At 39.3% G+C, this 20,889-nt stretch overlaps 1 protein-coding gene across 8 annotated transcripts in view; it reads right to left on the reverse strand.

Moving 5' to 3' along the window:
• DST (dystonin) overlaps positions 1–20,889 on the reverse strand; it is a 316,847-nt gene that overhangs the window by 150,170 nt on the left and 145,788 nt on the right. For 6 of the 8 annotated variants that reach the window (XM_075087012.1, XM_075087006.1, XM_075087009.1 and 3 more), the window contains 11 exons: positions 7,168–7,280; positions 6,926–7,032; positions 6,254–6,373; positions 5,828–5,923; positions 5,621–5,748; positions 2,605–2,698; positions 2,107–2,261; positions 786–1,248; positions 571–699; positions 287–364; positions 14–175 (listed from right to left, as the gene is read on the reverse strand). In XM_075087012.1, the coding sequence (XP_074943113.1) occupies positions 14–175; positions 287–364; positions 571–699; positions 786–1,248; positions 2,107–2,261; positions 2,605–2,698; positions 5,621–5,748; positions 5,828–5,923; positions 6,254–6,373; positions 6,926–7,032; positions 7,168–7,280 (1,645 nt within the window). Of the gene's footprint in view, positions 1–13; positions 176–286; positions 365–570; positions 700–785; positions 1,249–2,106; positions 2,262–2,604; positions 2,699–2,826; positions 3,106–5,620; positions 5,749–5,827; positions 5,924–6,253; positions 6,374–6,925; positions 7,033–7,167; positions 7,281–20,889 lie in introns of those variants that run through there. The other 2 variants (XM_075087010.1, XM_075087011.1) reach the window with 1 other exon arrangement.

Below are 20,889 nucleotides of genomic sequence, written 5' to 3' on the forward strand. Positions count from 1 at the left end.
TAGCAATACATACCGCATGGTATTCCTTTTTTCTTGTTATATTGGGGTTTCTTTCACTCCAGTCATATGCAACCTCTTCCTCTTCTTTTTCATTCAGCCATATCAGCTCTCTAGTAGCACGAGACACAAAGTTGTGAAGAGTATCCAGATGTCTTTCCTGATTTCTCGATGTGTTCTTTATCAAAAAGAAAAAAAATATTTACAAAAACCAGAATTTAAAGCTCATCCCTTATCAAACATGATGTACACCTAAACGCAGATCGTTGAAGAGGTATGACAAACTTACCAAGAGTTTTGAATACTGACTCTCCAGTTTGTGCAATTTTTCTGCATAACTGAGTTTAAGAGGGGCAGTCATTTGGATCTGTATTTGGTACATGAGGTCAAAAGACAATTAAAAGGTTAGATACGTTAAACCATTAGATCTCCTGATTTCATGTACGTTATCTAGAGATCAGAAATAAAAGTAAGTGAAAGACTGTAAAACCCAATCACAGTTCTAGAATTCAACATCAGTCTATGAGTCACACAGTAAGAAAGTAATCAAACAAAAAGAATAAGGTGCTGTACCTCGCTGATTTTAGCTTCTTTAAGGCTGGATTCAAATTCCTCAATAGCTTTGTGGACATTTTTGTGATTTTCTAAATGGCTTTCAACACTTGGTAAATCCGAACCCCATTCTGCTCGATCAAGTTGCACCTTACAAACAAGAAGGAAAAATTAGTCATATTCTACAAGGAGTAAACGTAATATTAGGGGCAGACTGTTTCCATAAAGATTGCTACCTGCATTTCTTCCACCCAGCTCAATAGATCCTGGACAAATTTCATGTTCACCTCTTCTTCTGTTAAATTTTGATCCACAAAAGCTGATTTCATAAGAGGTTTTCTGATTTGCATCAGCTTGAGTGTTTGCAGAGTCCCACTGTCTACTCCTGTCACGTAGCTTTGAATTAACCGTGGTGGGATGCCTGGTGTGTAAGCGGGAGTGATGGTTGGTGTCAGTCTGGATGTAAGACCTGATGAAAGACCAGATGTCAAGCTGGATGAAGTCAAAGTAGGTGTTAAACCTTGGGTCATTGCAGCATTTAATTCAGGGGTTAGGTTTGCTGTAAATCCTGAGTTTAAGCTTTCGGTTATTCCTGATATCATCAGCTTTGTCTGCTCTGTTGTCAGTGCATGCCCCTTGTTGTACACAGAAGAACAGTCGGTCCGTACAGCCATTAGCTCATCACGAAGTTTTGCAACTCTGTTAAAATAAAATAAATAAATTAAGAATTTCAAGGAATGCTTATGATGAAGGTTTATATTGCTATTCAGTTCAGCATGATAAATTCACATGATCTCTTACGCTTGAGTTGTACATAAATATTTATAAATAAGCAGTTATATCAGAAAGTATAGGGTATGTCAGCTTATACTTCTATAAAAACAGATAACAGATGCAGAAATTGGGCAATGACCAGAAAGTCAGCAAGGTATGGGCTAGCATGCACCGTAACAATTCCAGGGAACAATCAGAAATCTTCCAATATACTACATGTTGCAGCAGATCAAACACCTGCAGTTTGCTGCCAAGGAGCTGTAATGTGCTTGATTGCACCCAGACCAGCACAAACAGTGAAAAACTTTGGAGCCACTTCTTAATAAAATTGAATTATGCTGTTTAAATGCATCTTTCTGCTAAGAGGGTACACACTGCCACATAGAAGCTGATGTTACTCCACTTATTATCTGTTAACACATCTACAGTTATCACCAGAAATCTCACCTCCATTTTTAAAATCAAAGTTAGTGAATTCTAAAAGCATTTTAGGTGCAATAAAACAAGATAACATCTTTACACTCAAACACCTAGTAAACCTTAAACATTTAAATCATCTTCTAGTGAATTACTTCATTTTCACAAATGACTACAAATAGCTCCTCTTGTCTTCAACAATGCTTATGGGCAATGTACCCACCAGAATACCTGATAATCTTTATTTGGGTGCCCAGCAACAGATTGAGAAATTTATCCATAGACACAAAGATTTGCAAATGTTGTCCATAATGGCTATCTGTACTCAGGACGCTTATTTATTTATACAAATACACTGTAAAGTACCTTTGCACAAGCTGGTCCGCCTGATAGTATTTTCCATCAATAAGAATTTGGGCATCAATCACTTGCTGGCGGAGAAGGTTCTCAGATTCAAGAAGATACCCAGCTATCTCTGCTTCATGTTGGAACTGGAGCCCTGACTCTAATCGCTTGGTGTCCTGAATAAATAAGAGAAAGCCATTAAGCCCTGCAGCTAAATCAAAGAGAAATGAGCTGTAAGAAATCCTAAATTTTGTAAAAGCTTCTGATCATGAAACTGTTGTGAAGCTTTTTGTCTGACTACAAACAACAAAAAAACCCTAAAAGAACTAAAGAACTCATTCTAAGCAATTTTTGGTATTTTCTTGAAGAAATGCTATATTAAATATATCAGTACAATGAAAATAAAAGTAGCAGCTATTAAGTATGCACTCAAAAATCCTAAAGATATTTTTTTTTAAGTAGCCATTCCACTGCAATAAGTTCATGAACACAGACAAGTAAAATCACTGCCTGACTTACAGACTGCAGAGCATTCCGGGCAAGTATCAGTTTGTCCTCACAGCTCCGGCTGTCCCGCTGAATTCTGTTTGCGATCTGCTGCAGCATTTCCAACCTAGGTGATGCCAGAGCATTTCAGAAAAATAAGTATTAACGTTATTTCTAGTTACGAGACATGTTGCATGACTTCAAAAACAAACAAACAGCATCTAACACGCAGCGCAAATACATATGCCAAGTTACCTGTTTCCTTCTAAGGTGCCATTACCAAAGCTTATACAAGATTTAATCAGCGTGGGACCACAATTAACAGAAAGGAAATTCTCGTTAGAGTCAACGCTGGTTCGAGCACTAGTACTGTTGCTAAAGAGTGAATCACTGCTATGATAGCTATAACTACTGCTATTCATTTTTGAATCCAGAGCAGGGTTGTTCTAGCTGTTTACATCTGCTGAAAAATGAAAAGATAAAACTCCTACAAAACGTACAGCTTCTAGGGATGAAATTTCACTTCTGGCTTTTGAAACACCTAGCACTCCTCCTTTAAATAGGCTTCAGTATGCATATTCAAAACCCAGCAATTAATATTCTGCCAGCTTTTCAAAGGATTTTACCTGGGGCTATGTACGCTACCTTGCTTTTGGCTTCCCTACCTTGCATTAAAGCTTTGCAAGTACAGACTAGGCAGCAACATTAGGGCGTTTCTAGGAAACAGACGCATCAAATATTTTATTTAAGTGTCACTAAATGTCCATAAGCCAAATAAGAATTTAAAGAAGTCTCTGCAGTGTTTCTCAGACTCTTCAATGAAAAGTTTCAAAAAGAAGCAAAGTGAGAACTCCATGCTCCACCGTATGGTACAAAACACCTCGAAGTTGGCTGAGCCCTTTTCCTTCAAATGGAACTGCACAATAAAACTTGGGGAATATCATGGTTAACCCTCTCATAACAATTTAATTTGAGACACCTCTACACCATCCAACCCACCGTTGTTACTCCACTGTTCAAGTATGCGTGTTTACTAACTGCCCTTTCCCACTAAATTGTCCTCCTGCAAATTTTCCTTCAACTTTTTCCACGTTCACAGTAATTGCTTCTTGCTGTTTTGACCGCAAAACAAGTAAGAAAAATCTGATCACTGCCCTTAAGTTTACGCTTTAACTCAGAACTTGGGTTACGGGTGATTTTTTTCAGTATTTCACCCCCTGCTTTCAGGACCTCCTGAAAACCACACCCACACCATAAGATAACTCTGTTCACACACAGAAGCACAGCAAAGGCATAGACACACCCCTGCAGCAATTCCAAACTCTGCTAGTTTTGCAAACTAGAGCTCACTTTGGCACTCTCCTCACTGAGATCAGATTAATTTTGATCCCATACACCAATCTGGCCACACATTGTCTATCTGCGTTGATACTGTCACATGTATTCACCAGACTTGCAGGCACATGCCAAATTTCAGTATTAGCTGAGGTCATGTTTTTGCCACAAACAAATCCCACCCCAGGAGCTGTATCAATACCTCATACAAGTGATACGCGCTAGTAACTAATACAACAAACATGAATCAAGTTCTTGTGTCCAGATCAACTGACAATTTTAACTTGATCGCTAGGCCAGAATCACTTTATCAACTTTTCTCTCTCGTTTTGCAGCGACCACCACACAGTGACCATCACCACACAATCTGTCACTTTAGGTGTGTTTACCCATCCTGAAACATGGGAAGGAGTTTATGTTTATTTCTGTTTACCTTTGCTCAGTCCATCTGAATAAAAAAGAAATAAACTGATGTCATTTATACACATTCTCAACAAAAATAATCCAGCTTTCTGCAAGTACAAATGAAATTCCTTTTGGCAAAGGCAGGCACTAATTTTGCTTTTGGCAGGTCAGGACAGATAAACCTACAAGATCTAGCAGGCTGTATTTCTTCTGCTGCTTTCCAGTGTTCTGCTCTGCATGGTAGGGACAACTTCGTATTCCTCTATAGGAACTTCTTTTGCAGCAGGATGCTGTCAATCAGCACCTTCTGCTGAATCTGCCATTTCAGTCATGCTCTTGCTTTTATAAGCAAGACATGTATTTTATCAACTCTGACTGTCTTTGGGATCTTCTCTTGCTAAAATTTGTCTTTCTGAGGACTTCCTATGCAATGGTCTGGATTCCTCACACCTAATTTCAGGTACCTAAGCGAGAGAGAATGATCACCCTATTGTCACCAGAAAGCTAGTGCCAGAAATCTCTAGAGCGCGATTCAGATCTGAGGTGTCCCCTTTGGAGGCTTAAGTTAAGCAGAATGAATCCAGACCCAGGCATCTATACCTACCTACAGATAAAAGCCCAAAGAATCATTTAACTTAGACTTAAAGAAAACGGTTTGTTTTTTGTTTTTTAAATTTATGAACAGATAGCACCTGTGTCTGCCACAGAACTAAAAAGAGGTACCATTAAAAAGCAGAAATGCTCTAAGCCTGCATCAAGATTTTAAACACGCTCAGTTTGTTATTAGTGATGTACAAAACAGTGTCACACATTTTACTACCATGGAAGACTACTACGCGCTTTGCACGTCTAACCTCTTTGTGTGCTCTTGGGTACAACCAACTTAATTTAAACAACCTCAGAACAGGACGTTAGCCCACAATGCTGTGCACCAAGTAAAATATATTTTTCTTGTAAAGGATGAAGAAGTTGCTTATATGAAATGAAGCCCAAATGAGACAGCAAAGTGATATGAACCTAGTTCTGGCTAACTGTACAAAGAGAGTGGTTATATTTGTGTTTAAGTGCTTTGATGATCTGAGGCATAGATACTATTCATCATGACCTTCTGAGACCAACAAAGTTACTTCCATCTGGACCTGCTTCTATGAACTAGGTAAAGAACCCCAGGCCTTGAACAAAGGCAGTATTACTTGATCTAGAAAAATAATGCGGATGTTATCATGGAAGATGACCTTTACAATTTTCAATACAGGTGAAAAAAACAGAAAATATATGAACGAAGCCTGTCAAGCATTCACTAGCGTACCTCTCCACTTCAGGCCGAAGGGTCTTCTCTCTTTCCAGCATGGCAATAATAAGCTTTCCCCATTCTTTCTCTATATCATTTGGATGATAGCCTTGAGGAAGTTTGATGCGTCCAAATTCTATCCAGACCTTAACAATTCATACATATTTGTTATTTTAAGCCACAGAAAGGCAACCTCTATACATTTCAATGCACGTTGAAGCTTACCTCTAGGAGTTTGTATAGACGTTTAATTTTTGATTTATCTGTCTCCTTTGGTGGAATTTCTGTTTCTTTAAACTGTAAATATTGATTATAAAGTGCCTACAGAAACATAAAAACCATCATCAACTTTTACTTACAGTGAATATAACCTTACTATCTAAACCCTCTCTTAATATTCTTCATAAGCCTACGTTCTTATACTGTTCTACTTGAGTTCTACAAAAAAAGATCAGTGACAAGTAAAGATTTGCTTTTGATTGTTCGTATGGTAATAATGTATTTATTGTGCTTTGAAAAGGTTAAGGAGTAGTACTGTTCTACAGTTGATTTGATTGTATAAATCAACAAGCATTTAATTTCTGCAAGCATGCTTTGTGTCAGTAAGATAAACTGTCATTCCAACAAGGGGTTTAAGATGCCACACCTCACCTTCAATTCCACAGGATTGTTGGGAAATGTTCTGTCAGACATTATTGTGACATGGTGTCTGATCCACTGCATGAGGTAGTTCACCATATTCTGATATTCAACCCATTTGACTTCAACATCCTACCAAAGCACAACCCAGGATACAGATCAGAAGAAAATCATCTGAGAGGTCATTTTTGCATTATCTTTGAAGTCTGAGGTCTTCACATAGATAGAAAAGAGATTTGTAAACCCTGCAATTCTGAAACAATATTTGCTTGCTCATTAAATGAGCTTACAGCTCACTTAATAGCTTCCAAATATATGATTTCATTCCTCAGTTCTGGTCCCAAATAACTCCACTGAAAACACAAAACATTCTCGTTTAATCAACTTCACATTGATACGAATCAGAGAGGCAAAATTTATAGGTCCATGAATGAAGAATAAGAACTTTGACTCAATCTTCCTCCAACTTTAGGTATATTGTTTTTAGTTAAGCTCTTCGCAAGAATATTTTCATGTCCAGAACATGAAATAGCTGCTAAGCCTCTAAATTCCCAACCTAGAAAATCAAGTCAAAGAAAAGTGTGACAGCAGTCCTACGGAAGATCTAGCTAACATTCTGGAGCTGAAATCAAGAATCATGTTAGTGAAGCTCACACACTGCAGAAGTATTTTTTTCCTACTTACATTTGCACCGATGCCTTCACCACCTTCTGGTACTTTGGGAAATGCATCATAAAGTGATGACACATAAGTTATTACTGACTTCTCATCAGGTGAGGAAACATCAACATCTAAAAGAGCAAGACAGAACAGTGCTTTATCACATAGTTGTAAGAATGCCCACAAATATGCCACAACCTGCAGGCAGATTGGATTTTATCGTAACATTAGGGTTTTTGCAACAAAGCCCTTTGCAGCTATCTTACCTTCAGGATCCAGAAGTCTGGCAACACCAAGTTTTTCTGCTACAAAAAAAGCATGTTCTAAATTTGCAAGGTTGCTTTGAACAGCAACGGTACTCATGTCTATCAGGTCCGGCCTGTCAAATAAAAACAGTAACACTTGATTACAACTCTTCACCAGTTTTAAATCACTGCTGTATTAGTTAATGAAACCAAGAGGATGGATGGATACAGCAACAGAGTTTTCATTTAAAAAAGAATTCTGTTAAAACCATGTGAACAACCTGAGGTCAGTGCGAAATGATAAACTCAAGCAGCACACAATTACATTGTCAGTTCTCTTCTTATGCATATTTATTAATTGCATACACTGCCATTGTTTATCATGCCTTGTCCTTTCCACGGCCCTTTAGGAGATTAAACTCACTTTTCTCTTAGGACTCAATTTATGTGAGGAAGTTCATTTGTACTGCCTTTACAAGTTTTTTTGTATTTCTGCATCAACAACTTCTGTATGCCAGAACCCATACAGAAACCAGTTCAGTCACAAAAACATCACTTCAACCTGGAAAACAAGTATTCTTACTGGGCTTTAAAGAAGACACGTTCAAACTGCATTGAAGCCCTGGTTTCAGATAAACACTGCTGTCAGCTGTCTTGTAGAAAACCCTCAGCCCCATACACTTACACCTTCACACCTTCATCCTGCTGAACTCCACTGCCAGCCACAACACTCTCGTTTTAATGGAATACTCGTCTTAAGCCAATCTTACTTGTAAACATTTTTAAGGCCCAGAAGTATTATCATGTACCAACACCACTTTAATGTATTAAATTAATGTAAAACTTCAAAATTCGTATTGTCCTTTAGGTTTGCCATGTGTGCTTGGCATTTAGATCTTGAGATTCTCAGGACAGTGTGTGTTACCGTCTGCCTCTTTCAGCACCAGAATCCTCTTAGCTGTAGCAGCTAAAAGGAAGAAGGAATTTTCAAAGGTGCTGGAAAAACACTCATCCCACTGAAGCCAACTACAGTCACAAGGGTCTGAAATCCTATGCTACTGAGAACCAGACCCACATTGAAAAAAACCTAAAACAAAATCCCCCAAAATATGACATATAAGCTTCAGTGAACAATTCAGTCATTAAATTTTCTCTTTTTTGTTTCTAGAGAAACTGTTCTCTTAGTTTTACCTAGCAGAAGCTTTAAATAATTGCAACAGAGAGAATAAATCTGTTAAATATCATGCTGTTCAAAATGAATGATAACATTTCGTGTGGCAACACCCCAAACTCCCTTGATCACAAAATGATATTAACTTTGGGAAACTCAAGACAAGCTTGTCTTTGAATTAACTAAAAGGGCACTGTAAATAAAAATATATTTCTTTTCAGCCATTTAGAATCACTGGTTTTGTTGTGCTCTTTAGAAGACAAGTGTACAAGACAGGTAACAATACTGCACCTATTATTTCTTGAAAAAACACTTAATTAATAAATAAAACTTAAGCATTGTAAAGAGAAACATAATCCACCTAAACCAGCGGGACCTTCCACTTCCAATATGCTTAGTGGGAGCATGATCAAACTCATGCCATTCTTCTCTGGATTTCAGTGCACTGAAAACAATGCAACAAAACCATTATCATCTGTTGCTCTTAGCAGCACAGAAAATCCATCAAAAATAAAAGACAATACTGGAAAAGGAAACAGAACACTCCAGTCTCCTATTTCAGCCACAATAATGGAGACAGTATGAATAACAAAGATTGCTTTCACAGCACAATTTTGACAAGAGAAGCAGGTTTCTGTAAGTATACGTTGTTGGTTTGGTTTTTTTTTTTTTTTCCCACTTGCCTTCTCTAAATTTGTTTCGCACTTGATAAAAATGGCCCAAGAATCACTTATGCTGCCTATTCGGTTGCCAACTCTCAGAACAAGAAAGGACAAGTTGTTGTAAAAGCCTTGACTATTCCCAGAAAATAAGCTGCAAGCTGCAGAGACACTGACACGATAATCTCCTTAGAATAAGGCTTTCATTTAGATGAAGAAGAGGTGAAGTTTTTCTCACCGTGATACAGGTAAAAATCAATAAAAACAACTACTGTTGCATAATACATCATTTCACATTGGTGCTGTGGCTTCACCTCCCCGCTGAGGAAGAGCCCACTCTGTGAGATGCCTCCCTGCTTTTAAACACACTTTCCTATCCCTGCAACTCCTACCAGCACAGGGTTATTCCACTTCCCCTTTAAGAACAAGGGGTATTTGCAATGAACACTGCTGTTTTCAGTTAATTATACACTTAACACGTAGCATACCAACCTAGATTAACTGGTCTATATTTATCTAAAGTCTTGATCTACCAGAAAAAACTACAGAAGACAGCTTTTTTCTCTGTCTTGATAGCGCTTGCCTTTGGTTTTTCAAAGCAGACAGGAGGCTCAACGGCTGACTTGAGAACAAGCCCACTGATGGCTTACAAAGAGGAAAAGACAGGTACTATGACTTGAATGCAAAAGCGCCTGGTACTGGCCATGGGAAGTGCACGCTGCTGGGGGCCTGGGGCCTCCACCCTCTGCAGGTCACCCCTTCCCCTTACCAAATAGTAGAGGGGTATGTTGCAAAACTACAGGAAAAGAAGCTTACCTCCCAGAGCTCAGTAAAAGACTTTTTTTAACCCCAGAAAAATGCATCCAAAAAACATGGCTCAGGAAATCACTATTTGCCACATTGTTCCTTTTAAGAGTGTTTTCTCACGATTTAAAATGAAAAGTCATTTTTATCTGCTGTAAGCTGCTGTTACCTGTCCATTAATGGGGTACGCAGGAATTTGCATTTGAGCATGCACACGTGGATTTCAGTGCTGCGACACTGATCACCACCCTTCTCTGAAGAATCAAGGGAATCCGGTATTACTGAGCACAGATCGTGCACAGTAAGTGTTGCGGGGCTGTATTATAAAGGCTCACAAATATTTTCCAGTATCTTTAGTATTTCATTTCTCCTTTGAATTCTGAAATACTATTAACTGCTTAAATTGCAGTTGTGATGAGTGTCCTTCTAACGTATTTATTTAATTGTCTCAGCTGAAGTAAACACTAGATTTAAAAGCATCATCCATCATGACAAACATTTCATTTTTAAGGCTACAGAAAAAATACATGAGTTTTGTTGAAGCTAATTGTCATGCATTATAAATATATTTCTTATCAATTTGCATAGCACTATTAAGTGGTTTTATACATAGTCAAGAACAAATTAAATTTAATGCATTTTAAGTAAAAGACGATGACTCTACCTTCTGTCATAATATTGTGAGTCATCTTATGGCAGAGTTTTTAGCGGGTTGGGCCCTTGCCATCAAAACACACACATAAACATCCCAAACACCAGCCGAGTTGGAACATTCCATGCAAAGGAGATGCTTCTGCTGCAGCCGCACCTAAGTCAAGGGGTTTGGCTTCTACCTTGCCAGCCATTAATCATTTCATTTATAAAAAGACTGGTGTCTGCCATTTGAGATCTTAGTGTAGGTGTTAGAAATTAGACACAATTTGTATCAGAAGTGTGGGGGAAAAAAAAGGTGTGATTAACACCACTTCAATTAGAAAGCCGACAAAATTATGAGCAACTCAAGAAAACAAATACCTAGCATCAAAGAGAAGCAAGTGAACAGTATCTGCAGAAAAGCATAAAGAAACTAAGGGGTTTATTATGGAAGTTTACATGGATCAAATGCAAGCTTCCTACTGTGCAAAGACTCCTTGAAATCAGAGTTGTGCATAATAAAGAGTTAGGCACATGTAGATTTTCCCATAGCCAGAAACTAATACCTAATAAAACAGTTCACGATCCAAACTAGCAGCTACAATATTTGTCTGTTAAAACAAAAGGTTAGATTTAAAGGGAATTTGGTATTTCAAAGTGGAAAAAGATATTTAACTGAACTTTTTTTTACCAGTCAACGATGAAGAAACCACATCCTTCTCTTCATTGTTCTCAGATGGCAGTTGCCCAAGTTACAATGTTTAACTTTATTAAAACATACATACATCACAGTAATATTCCACATGAAAACACTGTTAACAGGTTCAGGAGGCTAACTGACAAGCCTGAAGTTATTTATGTGAACCATCTAAGCTGTTTAATCTGCACAACTCTGTTTCAGTCGAAACTCTGGATGGTACCTGAGTACTACCTAATATTAAAAGGATATTTCTTTCTTAGCTGATATTGAGCAGAAATATTAACATAGTGAGTTTCAAGCAGAACTCTCAGAGAAAACATGACTGAAGATGCTGAGTGAAGCATACACATGACTATAGACCAGTTAGCTTTTCCACTGCTGTAATTAGAAAATGCCTATAAAAATTACAAAAATTCTTTGCTTCATTGTTCACAGACAATTGAAAAGGACGGGTGCCAGAAAGACTCATGCATTTTTCAGGGAGGGGAGGACTACTGAAACAAATTCAAGACCATGCCAGAACACAGTCATAAAATTAATTTTTAAAAGAGACAAGAAAAGAGAGACTTCTCAAACAGATCTGACTCGACATATATTTCAGAAGGGAGCACAAGAAATATATTCTCATCTGCTCCAGAGATTTTGGTTAATAGCAGAAAGATTGTAAAGAAAGGAATCATAAAATAGGAAACGTTTGCGTAAAACAGAAATTTTAGCTCTATCTCTTCTAACGTATATCTCCTGATACCTTCCCAGGAACTTTACAAATGAGATGATGAAGCAAAATTTATTTATTATTTAACTTACTATATAGTAACAACTACTGTTTAACCCATCTCTTATCAGAGTTTCAAAAGTGCTAAAAAATATTTACACCAGCTTATATGCAGTCTGTGTTTGGGAACTGATTGAAGAATTTGTCTCCACGTCAGGTACAAATCTAAGTCTTGTTCACAAGAGCTTGCCAAAGAGCCTGCTTCAGAAAAACCAAGGCACCAGCACAATGGAAATTACTCCTGGACTTCAACTAACATGTACTGTCCTTGTGGGCATTTCTATTCATGCCCAATGCTTGCAGATGCAGTGCTCTCTATGTTGTCACGACCATGAGATCTGTAGTGTTGGAGGTACCCTCTGCTAATGCATATGCCTACAACAGTTATTTTCCTAATCTTTCTTCCATCGTCACGTGGGGGCTTCAATATAAAGGATGACATGTCTTAAGGAAAACAAGGCCATATAGGACTAGCCGGGTTCAGTAAGCCAGTTTCAGAAACCCAAGTTTCCAGCAGCAGAGTAATTCAGATTTCCTTCCACATAGTCTGATCACTTACAGAGAAGAGTTTCTGCTCAGAAATGCCAAGCAGGTATGACTTTGTGGTATTAAGAAGGAACAGATATCCTCTATCATCAGAATCAAGGACCAAAATATGGACACGAAGCACAAGGTTCTGTATCAGGTTTCTTCGTGTCAAAAACTCCATACTGAGGAGAGGAGGTACAATGTTGACTCCTGAGTCAACACTATTTTCCACTCAACTCTAGGCTACCCCTCCTTTCAGAAGCTGTGGATTACTGACAAAATTGTGGATTTGTCTCACAAGCATCTATGGACAGCAATGACATGAGGAGGTTTTCTAGCTTCACTGAGTTTCTTGCTCTATGTTGGGAAAGAACCCTTCAGTCTCAGACCTCAGTACACAAATGTGAGCACTAAATGCCATGCCAACGCCTCCAATTGGCAAACCTAAGTTTTGAATGAGATGTCTGGATGTCTGAACCAGGTGACCTTTTTTGTCTGAAGCTCCTTGGCACTGGTCCTTGGGCTGAGGGGTCTGCTCGATGGATAATTTGTGATACTACCCACAAACATTTAAGTAGAAAAGCTAGAAAATTAAGCATGAAAGATACATCATGGATGTAAGCACGATTGAGTATCTAAACAAAGAAGAACTGGCTGCAGCTGTCAAAGGACGTGCAGGACTTTTAATCTACAGTTACAACACTACTAAATAGAGTCACCCAGAAAAGTAGGTTTGTACGGAATAATGTGCAGCCAGGTCTGATCAGCAGTAACCAGCCTCGAGCATTCACGGGATATGTAACTGTAGACTGTAACTTTTATGAAGAATGGTTTTGGTTCTTTATAACAGATTCACCCAGATGTGACAAGAAAGAACAGAGAAGGATTTGAGAGCCTCCAGCTTTTATACTTCCCTGAGATAACAAGGTCTCTATTACATGTATATCAGGATGAGGAAAGGAACAAGGGGCGAGATTCAGCTCTGGATCCACACACATAAATTTAGGTGTACACACAGAACCAAAGAATCACTGAGGTTGGAAAAGACCTCTAGGATCATCAAGTCCAACTGTCAAACCAACACCACCATGTCTCTGAAACCATGCCATGAACTGCTACTTCTACACGTCTTTTAAATACTTCCAGGGATGGTGACTCCACCATCTCTCTGGGCAGCCTCTTCCAATGCCTGACCACTCTTTCAGTAAAGAAATTTTTCCTAATATCCAATCTAAACCTCCCCTGACGCAGCTTGAGGCCACTTCCTCTCGTTCTACCACTAGTAACTTGGGAGAAGAGACCAACACCCACCTCACTACAACCTCCTTTCAGGTAGTTGTAGAGAGCTATAAGGTCTCCCCTCAGTCTCCTCTTCTCCAGGCTAAACAACCCCAGTTCCTCCAACCTCTCTCATAAGACCTGCTCTCCAGACCCTTCTAAATGTATTTCACTTTCACTATAGTCAGTGGAAATCTGGCCAACACATCCAGTGCAATCTACCTATGAGGCTATCTAGAATCTAAGAATTACTTAAGAGTGAGCCAAATCCACTGACCGTACTAAGTAGAAGTTTAGATAACTGCAAACTGTCATGAAATGTGCTGCCTTACTGAACATGTGTGTCTAAGACTGACACTCACACAAAAATAAAGGAATGCTGCACATTTTAAATGCAGAATTGCTTAACTGGCTCTCAGACTTGATTACAATGATTACTGCAGATTTACTTAGGGCTTCTTGAAGACTTCCTCATTCAATTAATATGAAACATATTCAAAAAGGCTACCAAAATTTTACCACTGTAATTAAGGAGATACATGGTATGTCATATCTTGTAGCTCATTATTCAGCACCTCACTGGAAGTTTAAAGGAGAAAGCAGGTGAAAAGTGCTCCATGAAATCCTTCTATCTTGGCCAACTGATACAGATTATTTAAAGTAAGTTACATAATATTGGACTGATTTTCAGAAATATATTTTTTGGGGAGGAGATACGGAAAATATTTAGCGTAATCTCAAATGTGAGACTAAAATGACTGTTCAATCATAGACTTTACAATAACATGTTCAACTAACACATGACATGGTGACACAAAAACTACCACAACACATCAAACCACTGGGTGAAGCTCAGCAGTGTCATCACTGAAGTTCAGCAACACTTCAGAATTCAGGGAAAATACAAACCATTTTCTAACTGAAGACTGTCATTATAGAAAAGTTTTATCCTTACAACTATGATAAACCAAAAAGCATGCTGCTGTATGCAGCTCTGCATACTGTTTGTTCAAGTATATGGTGAACTCTTTTCTCAAGCTCAGCAGGTCCCCAGCCTCAGTGACACACTGTGCTAATGTATTTCACGTGATCATTATGACTTGTACACTCTTTTTGGGTTTGTTTTCTGTTGTATTGGTATGACAGCAATGCCTGTACTATTCGTGATTTTATGTGCCTCTACGGATTTCACTTGATGCCTCTCTAAAGATGAACAATCATGCCTTTTTATTCCCTCAAGACCTGAAAAATATCTCATGTGATCTGGACTTTTCAGCCCTCCTTTGTGTATCTTTTTTCATAATATTTTATACAAGTTTTCAGATAAAATGAATAATTCTGAAAAAAAAACCACATTACAAGTGATGGTGAGCTCAAAATAATGTAAACAAGGGCACACTATTCACAGGTGCATTTCTTGTCTATTCTTCAGACATCCCAACATGTTATATCAAGACTTCCAATAGAAAAAGAATTAATGTTTCAGCTGCATTAAAAACAAAGGCACCTGCAGGTTTTTTTTCATACCTTATTAGTTCAGACCCTAACAATGTATACAGCTAATTCAGATAATTCCTTCTACTGTGCACGTCCTCGATTTCACGAGCGCTGAGTTCAATAAACTTACTGAAGCATCCTGTCCCACCTTTGTAAGCACAGCAAAGCTTTACCTGTAACTTGCCATACTAATTGATTTAGATAAAGACACAATTGAGGCACTGTAACATCAAAGAGCTATTAGTTATAAGTGGAGTTCAGCTTTAGCCATGCCTAATGAACCCTAATCACAACTTGGGAGGAAGTTTGCAATGTAGATTTCTAGCTCGATATACACATGAATGAAACTAGAAAGGATCTCAGTCAGTCCTTTCACCAGCTTCAAAAACAGATTTTACATTCGCTTTGTAATTAGAGATGTTTTTGTCATTACAAAACCAGTAATGGTACAGTAACTTTGCCAGTTTTTTGCCTATGTTAAAATTTAAATAGGAGAGAGGTTCATAACTGTTAATCTCAACCCACACTGTGCAATCTACAGAAATAACCATAACTAATGATTCCTTGGAGTGTCTGAATTCCAAAAAGACAGTGAAGAAAACCAAAAAAATTATTTTTCTGTCCTGTTCCCTGAGAAAAGTCCTCCCAGACCCCAGCAGAGTGTGCCTGACGCACTGGCTTTCCAGTGGGAGTAATGCGGTTACCAACAGGGAAGAAGGGTGATGTACCGCAATGACTTAGAAACTAAGCTTTCTCCTTGTGCCATCCTGCATTGGAGGCAACGTTTCTCTATTGGCCCCAAATTTACCAAAGGAACTGCCAGAAGACCACAACCTCTCCCTGTCCGATTTATCATGGGCACATATGCCACTACTGCTTAGACACCGTACCCTTTTAAATAAAGGCTTCTGACACCCACAGGTGTCCTGGTCTTTCCTAATCAAAGAGTAAGACACACATGAAAACTGAATTAAAAAATGGCCTTGCAATCCAAAGCTTTATTTTTCAGTTTATTCCATTTGACTAGAACAAGAGAAAAGCTTTGATTTCATCCCAATAGTTTTTTCCTTCTCAGTTATTGCAAAAAGAAAACTGTTATCTTCATTACCTACTGCTACACAGCAGTAGGATGCAGCACAACATACACAGGGATCATTTTAAGTCCAGATTTGAAATTAACGCGACTGCCTGGAAGTCTTCCATCTAATACCCACTAAGGCTAACCACCACCACATCACAAGATGTTAAAATTGCAGGCCCACTTCCAGTACTATTTTAATACAGCCTTTACCAATAGCCATCAGAATTTTTCTGAGTGCCTTCAATTAAACTGCAGTTGAGGTTACTTGCTATTTCTAAACCCATTCGCTATATGTATATGCATGCTCGCTCAGGCAAGTAACATGAAAAGCATGTCTGCTTGTCAATATTTTTAATCATCCTAAATGCTATTTATCTTTTCCCAAATTGTCAATTCCTAATGCCAAATTTGTTTCTTCTACATAACAAAAATTTTTGAAAACAGTAACAACCATGCTTCTGAACAATGAGGTGGGTGGGAAGTGCGGGGCAACGCAACCAAACTCACATTTTCTTTTTGTTAAAGCTGGGTACCAATAAATTACAAGTTACAAAACAGCAAGCCAAAACTAGCAGGCCCACCTAATCTCTTTATTTAAAACATATCCCCTAGCATTTTAAGGCTTGACACTGTAATATTTAGTTTCTTTCTCACTCACTCCCCAAGGGTATCCAACGTGTTACTGCAAATTGAGGCATCACTATCCCTCCCTTTAAGGAATGTATTCATGTTAGTACCTGACCAGCTGCAACATGTTTTAACATCAGAGGGATGCCACATGCACTGCCGGCCAGGAGCTCAGTGTTCAACTAACTATACATACACGGCAAATCCTCCTGGGTAAGGTTGAAACAGCTTGTTCTAAACCAGAACAGCTATTTAGCAGGCAGGAATCTAGCTTGCTTCCTGCTATACCACACTCCGAAAAACTGTACGCTTAAAGTGTACGGAGTTATTCTAGTAATATTTCAAAAGAAAAGCGTTGTGACCCTGGAAAATTTCTCTCACTTTATCTAGCGTTTTTGGAGCTGTCACAGTGCTCCTTCCTCTGGGGATGCATTCTTTGCTGCAGCTTCTGTTCCTCTCCCACATGAAGCACCAGCGTACCTACACTCTTTATGTTCTGCATTCACTGTTAGAATCTGTTCCTCTTTTGTTTGGACATAACAGCCATTTTTTCCTCGCTCTTTCTCTAAACCATATACAAGTCAAAAAGTACCAGCAAGGCATCCTTAAAGTCTTGCACAAAGTTTACCAGCGTCAAAGGCCCCGTTGGATCACATGCTCATGTTTTGTTAACACAGTAAAAACCATTTTCCTTCCAACTTGTGCTCAGAAGGCACCCCTTTGAACTCTATCACCACTTCCCTTCTCTGCAACGTTTCTAATGCTTATCATTCTTGTTAGGCAGTGCCAAAACTTCTAGACAACTGTCTGCATGTGGTCTGGGCAAGCCTTGGTATAGCATTACATGAAAACTTCACATGTTTTCTTGTCTCAAACCTTTCATGTGTATACTGCAGTCCTGCTTGCTTCTCAGACTGCTGCCTGACCTAAACACAGTTTATGCGCTACTTTTATTAACTAGTGTCTTTCCATTTTGTATCATTGCTGAAATTCACCTACAAGTCCAGACATATCTGGACATGTCTATTCTGAAAGTGTACAGAAGCCCAGATCAAGGGCCCATGGCTCTTTTAATAGTCCTCCCCATAGCATGGCCATGGCCACTGCGATTCACACCCTCTCAGGCAATGCATGAGCCCAGTTCAAGGGACAAAACTGACCCAGGACTGCTCTCAAGAGGCTGCACCCTGCCTGGGGGACAGGGGGGAGCATCCAGCCACGCAGACATGAGCCCTGCTGTGCCACTAACCCACAGGGCCAGAGAGCAAGGGCTGGACCTGTGTCATTTACTAGAACAGACTTAACACCTGAGAATAGATCTTAAAAAATATGGCTTTATCTGGGAGTGGAGTTTGCAGCGCTTCATGAACAGACAATATTTTTTACCATACAGGCACCACTGGGGCTACTCATTAAATGCTATTATCTAGTTACACAAGAACATACTGCTCTTGCTGGAATTCCTTTTGTAAATGCTAAAAGCAAAATTATCTCTTTATTATAAAAGTTGTAAGAATAAAAAAAAAAAAAAGGAGTGCACACAATTTCACAAAAAACATGCATGCCTGACGTTAATCTTCTTTTCCTATCCTCCGTACTTCATCTTTTCCTTAGAAAGTAAGATAAGCTGGTCTGTAACCGTGCCTGTGTTTTCCAAGTATCAGTAGCCACTGTCCTTAACAAAGTGTCTATAGGCGCTATTAAACTGTACAACTTTCTGGAAGTCATTATTTTTGTTATTTCTTAAATTCCATTTTCAGACACATTTTAACTGAAACCACTTGGAGTCCTTATGCGCCAAAGGCTCAGGGCAGCCTGAGATCAAAAAACACAGTTTGTTACCTTGGTATAAATGTGTGTTTTAATTTGCTTTCCTTTAAAATACATTTATCTGCAAAGTGTAATGCAGATCTACAGTTTAGATTATTAGCTCCAGTCTGGCATGCAACTCCTAATGAAAGAACAGTAGCCTCCATTCTCTAAAGACACCAACTGTTTCTACACATTTTAACAATGGAATACAATTCTAACAAATAAGTATTTCTTCTTCCTAGGAGAAAGGCATGAACACAAAAAATGAAAACACAAATCAACAGCATTTACCTAAGCCACAGGCTAGTAACTAGAAATACGTGATAGAGCTGCACGATGAAGACCCCAGTGTGCAGACGGCAGTATCTCTGGGAAAATCTGGGCATTACATGCTGATTGAAGTCAGCCTCCAACTCTGAAGTCTGGCTTCCAGGGTTTTGTTACGTATGATATGATGGTATGAAAGAAACATCACGTACTTTTTAAACTGCCTGAAGTCAGATTTCTTCCAACACAACAGACTGAAGCAAATAACACACGTCTTCAATGAAAAATTAAGCTATAAAAGGCCAATTACCTAATAGATGAGACATACAGAATATTCTTGAATCTCCTAGGCATAACTGTAGCTTTCACAAATGGCCTGATCACACGTACAAAGAAAGGTGTGAAGGTTCAAGAAAGTTTAAAAACTGATATATATAAATAAAATTGTACAATTAACAAACATAGTAATGTTCAGTATTTAAACTGACTCTTTTAGTTTGATCATTTTATTTGGTTTTCTATGTAAAAACAAATATTCACAGAGAACAACAGTGTGAAAGCAAAATCCAGGGCGTGCAATGGAGCTCCCTGAGGCCGTTCTTGAGGCCAGTGTGGAGCTCCGTTCATTTCCAAGGGATTAAATAATGTACAGGATGTTTTAAAATGGAAGGTTTATATACTCTTCAAAAGTTCAGCCAAGTAATCTTCAATTATAAACACAGACCACTGGAACCTGCTGAAAAAATAAGTAACCTTCTCACACAAAAACAAATTACATTTTCCTAAATTTGGGGGGGGGGGGGGGGGGGGGGCAGGGAATCAAGTTGTATATAAAGTCAAACACTTCAGAGTAATTTTTTCCTCTCATTTCTGTCATTCATAAAATTACTGATTTAAAGAACACTTCAAAAATCACTAGAAACTCATTCATACTCTTAATAGAGGTAAAAGAGAAAGTGACTGAAGGCCCTTATGAATAGCTCTGACAACCTAACCCTTGCTGCTTGAGAGGAAAGACAAATATCCTGCATCCCCAGGCTCAGTGCTGAAAGAAGAGTGCTGCCAGCATGGCCACGGGTGCACACAGGGCAGGGAGACTGGGACGAATCCGGCTCACCTGGACTGCTATCTCCCCCAAGAGGCTGCAGGGGGTACTACAGTTAGTCATGCCAGGGAAATGTCAGCCTTACCCTACTTCTCCCACACACCTTGGGGGGAGCAGGCAGCCACAGGAAATCCAGGCACTATTCCTACATTTCTGTATTGTAAATCTTAGCTGGCTTGCACCACAAGGTGCTGGGATCCTCTGTTGGGACAGGGGAAAAAAAAAAAAAAAAGAAAAAAAAAAAAAAAAAAGGAGATCACTACCAGCAGCCCAGATTAAACAATTCTCACCTGCCATCAAGAGCAGGCAGGCTGTCAGCCCTGCCAAGGGGAGAGGCTCCCTGCCCGCTGGCAACTGATTCACAGCCCAGCTCCTCACCCAACCCTCCACAGCTTCAGCAATTTCCTGAAGTCTTGAGGCTGGCGTGTAATTGTAATTTTAAAAAATCACTTATGCCTGGAAAGGAGGTAACTGTAACCTGCTGCTCCAGTCCCATCACCTAGAATTGGACAGTGACATCTCCCTGTCTCACAGATGGCCAACTGTAGCGAACACACTGGACCCATAGGCTTGCGTTCTCGATGGCTCATCCAGAAAAGGCCTCTCAGCCATGGTGTCAGGGCTGCAAGCACAGCATTTGCCTGTCTGTGCTCAGGTTCAGCTCAGAGACAGCATGGCTGCTGTCCTCCGAGAGCTGCTGGTGTTCTTGCCTCTGGGCCCTGGCTGAACTACGGCCCCCGCAGTGGTACAGCCTACCTATGGTCCCAGGCCCAGCCGCAGCCCACCCCCAGGGAGGCGTTGATGCC

The sequence above is a fragment of the Phalacrocorax aristotelis genome, chromosome 3 (genome assembly GCF_949628215.1).
Source record: "Phalacrocorax aristotelis chromosome 3, bGulAri2.1, whole genome shotgun sequence".
NCBI lineage: Eukaryota > Metazoa > Chordata > Aves > Suliformes > Phalacrocoracidae > Phalacrocorax > Phalacrocorax aristotelis.